The sequence below is a fragment of the Sarcophilus harrisii genome, chromosome 2 (assembly GCF_902635505.1).
Source record: "Sarcophilus harrisii chromosome 2, mSarHar1.11, whole genome shotgun sequence".
Classification (NCBI taxonomy): domain Eukaryota; kingdom Metazoa; phylum Chordata; class Mammalia; order Dasyuromorphia; family Dasyuridae; genus Sarcophilus; species Sarcophilus harrisii.
The window spans coordinates 32,637,852-32,648,595 of NC_045427.1; the positions used below are offsets into that span (position 1 = coordinate 32,637,852).

Genomic DNA, 10,744 nt, shown 5'->3' on the forward strand with positions numbered 1-10,744 from the left:
AAAAGTAACATGTTTCATGGAGGCTTCTGTTGAAAAATGGTTAGTCACTATGATCAGAGTTTCTAAATCTCTAAAAATTTGTGTCTTTTTTCAGTCTTTAATATTTTTTCCACTATTAAATTTAAAAACAACTTTGAATATTATTATTTTTTGAGACTTTTAGTTCTAAATTCCCTTCCTACCCTGCCTCTTGACCAGTTCTTTCACTAAATGTAAACAGCATATTTTCAGATAAGTCCTTTGGAATCGTATTGGATAATTGTATTGCTGAGAATAGCTAAGTTATTCACATTATCATTATATAATATTGGGATTATTGTGTATGATATTCTCCTTGGTTTTGCTCATTTCACTTTACATCAGTTCATGTAAATCTTTCCCAGCACAACAGTATTCCATTACAATCCTACATCACAACTTGTTCAGCTATTCCACAATTGACAGGCATCCCTTCAATTTCCAATTCTTTGTCACCACAAAAAGAGCTGCAATAAGTATTTGTGAACACATAGGTCCTTTTTATTTTTGTTTTTATCTTCTGGGGACATAGACCTAGTAATGATATTGTTGGAACAAAGGGGATGCAGAGTTTGATATCCCTTGGGGCATAGTTTTAAATAAAAATTCACAATGTAAATAAGGAAATAATATTATGCTGAAAGGAATTGAAAAGATATGATAAACTCATATCAATAATAAATATTTGTGTTTAAAATGTCTTAAAAATAATTCATAAAGGAAAAATCAAGCATGTCATAATTGAGCATATCAGTAACAATGATGGCATATTTAAGGAAACCTTAGATAATCAACTAAAAAAACTAGTTGAAATGATGAAGAACTTTACCAAAGTTGCAGGATATAAAATAATCCTCCAGAAACCATCAGCATTTCTATATATTGCTAACAAAATCCAGCAGAAAAAGAAATTCCATTTAAAAGAATCACAGGATCACTCTTTGCAAATGATATGATGGTATACTTAGAGAATCAACTGAAAAACAACTTAAAACAATGAACAACCTTAGAAAAGTTACAGAATATAAAATAAACCCATATACATCATTAGCATTTCTGTGTATTACCAACAAAGCCTAGCAGCAAGAGAAAGAAAGAAAAACACCATTGAAAATAACTATAGACAATACAAAATATTTGGGAGTCTATCTGCCAAGAAAAGTCCATATGAACACAATTATAAGACACTTTGGACATAAATAAAGTCCAATCTAAAGAAATGGAACATAATAAAAATGAAATTCTATCCAAATCAATCTTTTTATTCAGTGTAATACCAACTAAACTGCCAAAAAATTATTTTATAGAGCTAGAAAAATAATTAAAGAAATTCATCTGGAAGAAAAAAAGGTTAGTCAAGAATATAAAAGGAATTAATGGGGGGGAAATACAAAGGAAAGAGGCCTAACCATACCAAACTTTAAGCTGTACTGTAAAATAGCATCAATAATCAAAACTACTTGGTACTGGCTAAGAAATAGTGATGGATCAATGGAAAAAAAAACTGAGTACACAAGACATAGAAGTTGACCACAGTAATATAACTATTTGATAAACCCAATGACACTTGCTTGTTGCACAAGAACTCATTATTTGACAAAAAACTGCTGGGAAAACTAGAAAACAATATGATAGAAACTAGGCATATACCAACGTCTCACACTGTATATCAAAATAAGGTCAAAATGGGTACATAATTTAGACATAAAGGGTGATATCATAAACGAATTAGAAAAGCAAGGAATAGTGATAAGTAAATTAGAAGAACAAAGGATAGTCTACCTCTCAGATCTGTGGAGAAGAAAGGAATTTTTGGCCAAAGAAAAACTAAAATACAGCATAAAATGCAAAATGGATAATTTTGATTATATTAAATTAAAATTTTTTTGTACAAACAAAACCAATGCAGACACGATTAGAAGGAAAGCAGAAAACTGGCAGAAAAATTTTTATATCCAAGAATTTGATAAAGGCTTCATTTCTAAAATATATAGAGAATTGACTCAAATAAGAATACAAGCCATTCTCCAATTGATAAATGGTCAAAGGATATCAACAGACAATTTTCAGATGAAGAAATTAAAACCATTTTTAGTCATAGGAAAAAATGCTCTAAATCACTATTGATCAGAGAAATTCAAATTAAGACAATTCTGAAGTACCACTACTCTCAGATTGGCTAAGAACACCAGGAAAAAAATGATAAATGTTGGAAAGGATGTGGAAAAACTGGGACACTAATACATTTTTGGTGGAGCTGTGAAATTATCTAATCATTCCAGAGAGAAATTTTCTTTTAAAGCTTTTTTTATTTTCAAAACATATGCACTGATAATTTTTCAACATTGACCCTTGCACAGCCTTGTGTTTCAGATTTTCCCCTCCTTCCTCCCACTCCCTCCCCTAGATGGCAAGCAATCCAATATATGTTATACATGTTAAAAATCCAATATGGTAAACATATTTATACAATTCTCTTGCACACAAAAAAAGAAAAATCAGGTCAAAAAGGAAAGAAAATGAGTAAGAAACAAAATGTAAGCGAACAACAACAAAAAGAGTGAGAATGCTATGTTGTGATCCACACTCACTCCTCACAGTCCTCTTTCTGGATGCAGATAGTTCTCTTCATCACAAGATCAGTGCAACTGGCATCAATCATCTCATTGTTGGAAACAGTCACATTCATCAGAATTGGTCGTTCTAATTGATATTGACATTTACAATGATCTCCTGGTTCTGCTCATTTCACTTAGCATTGTTCCTGTAGGTCTCTCCAGGCCTCTCTAAAACCATCTTGCTGATCATTTCTTATAGAAAAATAATATTGCATAACATTGATATATCATAACTTATTCAGCCATTCTCCAACTGATAGGTATCCCCTCAGTTCCGGAGAACAATTTGGAACTATGCCCAAAGGGATATCAACTGTGCATACCCTTTGATCCAGCAGTGTCCCCATTGAGTCTGTATACTAAAGAAATCATTAAAAAAGAGACAAGCTAAGTAATCAAACACATTATTTTGTTTGTTGGATTACAACGGCTAAATCCTGTCTCCTATTTTTGATATCCACTTATTATTGCAAACTTTTAGGCTCTCACTCCCAGCTCTAAACATGGCTCTCCCTATTGTGTGCTCTCTTCCTTGTCCCCAAACTAGGTTTTAAAATTTTTTATCACTAGAATTTCTTTTAGGGCTTTGCTGTGTCTCCACTAGTTTTTCTTTTTACACTGTTCTATTTCTTTTTCTTTCAAACAGCCACACTTCTCTATCCCTCCTCCTCCTTCAAATTCTAGCCCAACAATTGGAAAATAGCTGAATGAGTTGTGGTATATGAATGTTATGGAATATTATTTTCTATAAGAAATGATCAGAAAGATCTGGAGAAACTTTCATGAACTGATTCTAAGTGAAGTGAGTAGAACCAAGAGAACATTATACACAGCAACAAGATTATGTGAAGATAAACTCTGATGGACATGGCTCTTTTCAACAATGAGGTGATTCAGGCCAATTTCAACAGACTTGTGATGGATAGAGCCAGCTTCATCCAGAGAGAGGGCCATGGGGACTGAATGTGGATCACAACATAGTATTTTCATTTATTTTATTGTTGTTAGCTTGGTTTTTGTTTTCTTTCTCATTTTTCCCCCTTTTTGATAGCTTTTTCTTGTGCAGCACGATAAATGTGAAAATATGCATAGAAGAATTGTACATATTTAACATGTTCTGTTGTTAACTCTCTAGGGGAAGGGATGGGACAAAGGGAGAGAGAAAAATTTGGAACACAAGGTGATGCAAAAGTGAATGATGAAAATTATCTTTACAAATATTTTGATAATAAAAAACTATTATTTAAAATAAAAAATTTAAAGAGTGAGGAATGGTTTATCTAACAGATCTATAAAAAATGGAAGAATTTATATCCAAACAGGAGATAAAAACATTATGAAATGTAAAGTGGATAGTTTTGATTACATTAAATTTAAAAGAGTTTGCAAAAACAAGGTCAATGCAACCAAGATTAGAAGGGAAGCAGAAAGCTGGGGAAATAAAATTTCTAGCCAGTATTCTGATAAAGGCTTCATTTATAATGAAGAGAAATGAATCAATTTTAAAAAAAAAAATACAAGTCATTCCCCAACTGATAAATGGTTAAAGGACATGACCAGGAAATGAACAAGCAGGTTTCAAAAGAAATTAAAGTTATCAATAGTCATATACAAAAAATGTTCTAAATCACTATTGATTAGAGAAATGCAAATTCTCTGAGGTAAGACCTCATACTTATCAGATTGACTAAGATGACAGAAAAAGAAATTGGTAAGTGTTGCAGGAAGTGTGGGAAAAGTGAGACACGAATGCATTGGTGGTGGTGGTGTGAACTGATCCAACCATTCTGGAGAGTAATTTGGAACTAATGCCCAAAGGGCCATAAAATTGTGCATACTCTTTGGTACAATAAATATGACTATCAGGTCTATAATCCCATAGAAATCATAAAAAAGGGAAAATGAACTACATATACAAAATATTCATAGCAGCTCTTTCTTTTTTGTTGTGGCAAAGAATTGGAAATTGAGGGGATGCTGGCATCAACTGGGGAATGGATGAACAAGTTGTGGTATATGGTATACAATGTAATGGGATACTACTGTGCTATAAGAAAGGAGTAAAAGGCAGATTTCAGAAAAACCTAGAGTTACATGAACTGATGTAGAACTTAGATGTAGATCTTCTCAGTAATGCAATGATCCAAGACCATTCCAAAACACTTGTGATGAAAAAGGCCATCCACACCTAGAGAATGAACTAATAGATACTGAATACAGATCAAAGTATACTATTTTCACTTTTTGAAATTTGTTTTTTTTTTTTTGTTTTGATCAATAAAATAGATTAGGCACACAATATACAGAAGTAATGAACATAATAATCTAACATTTGGTAAACTCAAAGATCCAAGCTTTTCAAGTAAGAACTTTCCATTTCACAAAATTTCCTGGGAAAACTGAAGATCAGTTTGGCAAAACTAGGCATAGAAGAATAACTCAAATCAAAATCATGTTACTTCCAACATAAAGTATATGGTTTAGACATAAACATTGGCATCACAAGCAAAGTAGGCAATCATAGGAAAATGTACCTTTTAGATCGATGGAAAATAGAAGAAATTATGACCAAACAATATAGAGAGAATCACAGGAAGTAACATGCATAATTTTGATTACAGGATGCTGCCAAAATAAGTAGGCAATCAAGAAAATGGAAAAAAAAAAGTTTCTACAGCGAAGTCAAGAAATAGAAAACTGAGCTAAACATAGAAAAATAAGATCTATTTACCTATTAAAAAATAGGGAAGGAATATGAACCAGAATTTTTCAGAAATGAAAGCCATCAATAGTCATATTAAAAATGCTCTAAATCCTTAGAGAAATGCAAATTAAAACAATTCAGGGATTCTACTTTATACCTATCAGATTGGCTAACATGACAGAAAAAGAAAATGATAAATGTTAGAAGTGATATAGAAAAACAGGGACACTCATGTATTATTAAATGAATTGTTCCAACCATTCTTACAATGTAATTTGGGATCATGCCCAAAAGGCTACAAAACTGTGTGTCTTTTGACCTAGAACTCCCTCTATTGGGTCTCTTATGAGAAAGAAATTAAAGAAAAAGGGAAAGTACTTAAATGCATACAAATATTTATAGCAACTTTATTTGCAGTGGCAAAGAGTTAGAAATTTAGCAGACGTGAGGGAATCATTTCACGATTGCATGGAAGAACTCCTGAGACAATGAGTAATTGCAGGAACTCACTCCCTTCTGTAATAGTGAGTGAAAATGGAGGGAATTCAGGGGATTGGGAAATTGAATGATTGTGTGAAATGAGTGAACCACACTGATTCCATCTTTTGACTAAAATTATTTGATTAAATTATGGAGCTAGTTTAGTTTCTATTCAATTTTTGGTGTAGTCCAATTGCTATCTTGTTAGAAAACTGTATTCAATTGTGGGAATTAGAAAACCTTACTGCATTGTTTGATCTCGAACTTTCATGGCCTTGAAACTAGACAACTTCGCCCTGATCTTTTATTTAGAGTCCCTTAATCAAGGACCTACATGATGCTGACCAACATCCTGGTGAGATCTAAAGACTAATGTATGGAGGTTTTCACATTTGTACATCCCAAGCAATTCTTATGTGTAACTGAAAACTGGCTCCCTACCCATCATCAGTTACTATTTCCATGTTTCTTTAATTGTTGGATACCTCTTTGTCAGATTTCAGGGAAATGTACTTGTTCACTTTCCCGTACCCAACTTGGAAAGTCCTTAATCTTTCATCCAACTAGAAATCAAATTACTTAATGATACAATGTTTCCATTTAATTAATTGACTTATTTGATTATATTTGATTTGATTATTATTTGATCCAGAAAAAAATTCCGGAATCCAAAACTTTAAAAAGGAATGTTAATTGCGGGAGAGGGCGTGTTAAGGGGCAGGTCAGTTCCTCGGGAGGCTCCACAGTCATACAGAGCATGTGAGGGAGCTGCGGGTGCTGGCGCGGGGGCTGCCGACTGGCAATGAGACAAGCTGGAGGCAGAGGGAGGAGGAGGAGGGAGGTGAGACACGGGCCCCCGTATGCCCGTGTCTCACAGGAGGAGAGCCATTCTGCAGGTCCGGCCTGGATCTCGGGCGGCCACAGTCGGGGAGCGGCTCCCGGTATTCCAACAGCTCTGGGAACTACAACCAGAAGTCTACGCCATCAGCTCTGGGCACGTGACTGACGGCGGAAATTTCCGGGCTCACCGCGTGGGAGGAAAGCGCCCGCCGCTCCCCGGTTTCTGGTTTTCGGGAGAGACGTCCCGGGCACTCACCTGGCGGGCCCGGACGCCCGGGAGGACAGGAGCCATTCCCCGCCTCCGGGGAAGAGAGGCCGCCGGACGCAGAGCCGGGGAGGAGAGGAGAAGCCGGCTCGGGCTGCCCGCCCCCCCAAGCAGCGGCTGGGCATGTCCCCCCTCCCCGGAGTTGGGCACCAGCCGGGGCAGGGGCTGTCTCCGGGCCGGCGTCTCTTTGGGGACCAGAGGAGAGCCTGACCGCCCGGGCAGGTTTCCGGAGGAGGGGGCACTAGGACCGGTTCTGCCCCGCAAGGCTCTTTCCTAAGCCCAGCCAGCAGGACTGAAGCTGGAGGTCGGGATCCAGGGGCGTCGGGGGCTATCCTCCCCTAGAGTTCTCCCACGCACACCGGCTCCGGGTCCGTTCTAGGACCCTGGAGACCCCCAGGGGGCGTCCTGAGCCCCGGATGGACGCTCGGTCCTCCCCAACCAGAGCCCGGTGCTCCGCCCACGCCTCCGCCCACCCAGCAGCCGGCCTCGGGCGAGGCTGGAGCCGGCTCGCAGGGGCGGCTCACCCCAGAACGGAACCGTAGAGAATTGCACAAATCCGAGCCAGAGTGGAGAGGACGGGGCGGATATGCCGTGAAAAGGCACGCCCGTTCTCCCTCGCTTGAACTAGAAAGTGCAAGGTCTTCTGGGAATCGTAGTCCAGGGCTGCCGCCCTTTCTGCGCATGCCTGGGGCTCGGCTCCTCCCACACAATCTCCATCTATCCCCTGAACTAAAAAGCGCCTCATAGTAGAGGTGGGGAGCGCCGGTTTTGCGGAAGTTCTGCAAGCGCGTCCCGAGCGGACCGCGCGCCGACTGCGGGAAGAGGCGGGAAGCCGTTCATCCCGAGGCACGGAAAGCCCGGCGCCGCCTGCAGAAGCCGAGGCCCTCCGGGCTCAGAGCCGGGGGCAGCCCCGGGGAGGAGGCGCTCGCCGCGGGGGTCCAGGGAGACCTTGCTGCGACCCCCCGCGCCCCAGGAGCTCGGGGCCCCCCGCGGGAGGGGTGTTCTCCCCCTTCTCCTTCCCGGACCGGTCCGCAGCAGCAGACCCTCCCCTTAGGGTTTGACATCAGCTGATAGGTATTTATTTTGGGGCCAAATAAACAAAGTAACAGTAACGTCTCTTCCCCGTGTAAGCCTCTCCGGCGGGCGGCGAGGTGGGAATAAGGTCGCTCAGCTCCCGGACGCATAGCATCCCCATCCCAACCTGGCGGCTCATGCAGGGTTTCCTTCCTCCGGGCTGCTCTCAGTGATGAGGCGCAGGGCCCTTCTTTTGTCTCAGTTGTAGCCCCCTACAACGTCCGACTTCTACCGCCCTTTGAACCCTCCGACCTAGGAAAAAAGGCCGGTTATAATTAGTAGTAAAAGATTACACAGTCCTCATTCCTCTCCACCCCTCGCCTCCGTCCTCCACTGGGAGGGGGAAATGTAAAGCAGATTCATAAACTCATACCTGCTTATAGTAAGTAAGTCTGCACAGTTTACATATTTAAGGAAGGAAAACAATCTCTTGTTCTCTCTCCCCTGACTACTGGGGATGCTAGCTCCTGATGCGCCAGTCCGTTCTGCCTTCTCAGCGATTTTAATTCTCTCTCCCCAACTCCCTCCTGTGAGTGGACAGCCTGGTCTGTGGGAAGGAAGGATAAATGCCCAAAGCGTCTCCTTCCTCCGCTCCACCACTGCCATTCCTTTAAATTGATTCTTCTTATCTGAAATTATTTTCTTTATGTTTGTGCTGCATGTCATGGTGGTCAACACATTCCACCTCAAGAAATCTGAACATGCTCTAAACCCTAATTGTAGAATTTTTTCATTTAAAATTTAGCTTTTTTCAAGATATTAGCACACCCTGTTGTTCAAAACGAAGGTTTAGCAAGCTAGCTGTTCCTTGAATATGCTATAACAACAGTCCTTTATGCTCCCCCGGGGAATAAGTCTTGTGTTGCTGTCACTAGTACCAGGTATTCTCTCAACTAAGAGGTCAGCAGCTCCAGAAACTGAACCTCTTAGGACACTTGTGGTTAAGACGCTGGGACTGCTGGAACAATGGGTTTATAAAGAGTGATTTGTGGACCACTGTCAACACTCGGAGGAAAATGATCAGGAGACTATCTTCTAAAATTAGTCAAGTATCTGCAGAGCCAATTTCTGGCTGTGTGTACTACTCATTCACCAAACCTTCCACTGGCCTAGAGCCCAAACTGGCACCTCCACAAATTAAACTCTGTTGGACTTTGTACTCATCTGGCTAGAATTAGCATACAGATTAGAAATCAGTGAGGCAAGCAGAAATCTTACTTTTCTTCTCTGCTGCAGAAAGACCCAACTTTAGTTCAATAAGCTGGTCCATTTTGTAGGTGATTCCAAATCTTTTTTTAATCATTTAAATTAAAAATATATTAATTTTGAACATTTTTTTTTTTAACATTTTGAGTTTCAAAATTCTCTTTCCAGGCCTCCCATGCCCATTGATAAGGCAAGAAAGTATCAATTATATACGTGAAATCTATAAAAAAAATTTTCAATACTAATCATGGAAAAAAATTAGTAAGAAAAAAACACATCCTTGAAACATATAGCAGTATCTCTTGCTTACTCATTGACCCAACTTAACATCGTACACCAACATAAGATCAAAATGGGTCCATGATTTAGGCATAAAGAATGAGATTATAAATAAACTAGAGGAACATAAGATAGTTTCCTTCCTCCTCCACAGGTCTGAGAGGTAATTTGTGACCAAAGAAGAACTAGAAATCACTATTGACCACAAAATAGAAAATTTCAGTTATATCAATTTAAAAGCTTTTGTACAAATAAAACTAATGTGGACAGGATTACAAGGGAAGTAATAAACTGGAAAAGCATTTTTATAGCTAAAGGTTCTGATAAAGGCCTCACTTCCAAAATATATAGAGAATTGACTCTAATTTATAAGAAACCAAGCCATTCTCCAATTGATAAATGGTCAAAGGATATGAACAGACAATTTTCAGATGATGAAATGGAAACTATTTCTACTCATATGAAAGGGTGTTCCAAATCACTATTGATCAGAGGAATGCAAATTAAGACAACTCTGAGATACCACTACACACCTGTCAGCTTGGCTAAGATGACAAGAAAGAATAATAATGAAAGTTGGTGGGGATGTGGGAAAACTGGGACACTGATGCATTGTTGGTGGAGTTGTGAACGAATCCAACCTTTCTGGAGAGCAGTTTGGAAGTATACCCAAAAAGTTATCAAACTGTGCATACCCTTTGACCCAGCAGTGTTATTACTGGGCTTATACCGCAAAGAGATACTAATGAAGGGACAGGGACCTGTATGTGTAAGAATGTTTCTGGCAGCCCTATTTGTAGTGGCTAGAAACTGGAAAATGAGTGGATGCCCATCAATTGGAGAATGGTTGGGTAAATTGTGGTATATGAATGTTATGGAATATTATTGTTCTGTAAGAAATGACCAACAGGATGAATATAGAGAGGCTTGGAGAGACTTACATGAACTGATGCTGAGTGAAATGAGTAGGACCAAGAGATCATTATATACTTCAACAACAATACTATATGAGGATGTATTCTGATGGAAGTGGATTTCTTTGACAAAGAGAAGATCTAACTCAGCTTCAATTGATTAATGATGGACAGAAGCAGCTACACCCAGACTGGGAAATGAATGTAAACTGTTTGCATTTTTGGTTTTCTTCCCGGATTATTTTTACCTTCTGAAACCAATTCTTCCTGTACAACAAGAAAACTGTTCATTTCTGCACACATATATTGTATCTAGAATATACTGTGACATATTTAACATGTATAG

At 39.1% G+C, this 10,744-nt stretch overlaps 1 protein-coding gene and 1 gene segment (V, D, J or C); both read right to left on the minus strand.

Moving 5' to 3' along the window:
- LOC100922526 (zinc finger protein OZF-like) overlaps window positions 1-7,360 on the minus strand; it is a 49,818-nt gene extending 42,458 nt beyond the window's left edge. For all 3 annotated transcript variants that reach the window (XR_004232634.1, XM_031957162.1, XM_031957161.1), the window contains exon 1: window positions 6,917-7,360. Coding sequence is in view for 2 of the 3 variants with exons in the window: in XM_031957162.1 (XP_031813022.1) it covers window positions 6,917-6,952 (36 nt within the window). In the remaining variant the exon portion in view is untranslated. The remainder of the gene's footprint in view (window positions 1-6,916) is intronic.
- LOC100935631 overlaps window positions 1-10,744 on the minus strand; it is an 824,790-nt gene that overhangs the window by 211,250 nt on the left and 602,796 nt on the right.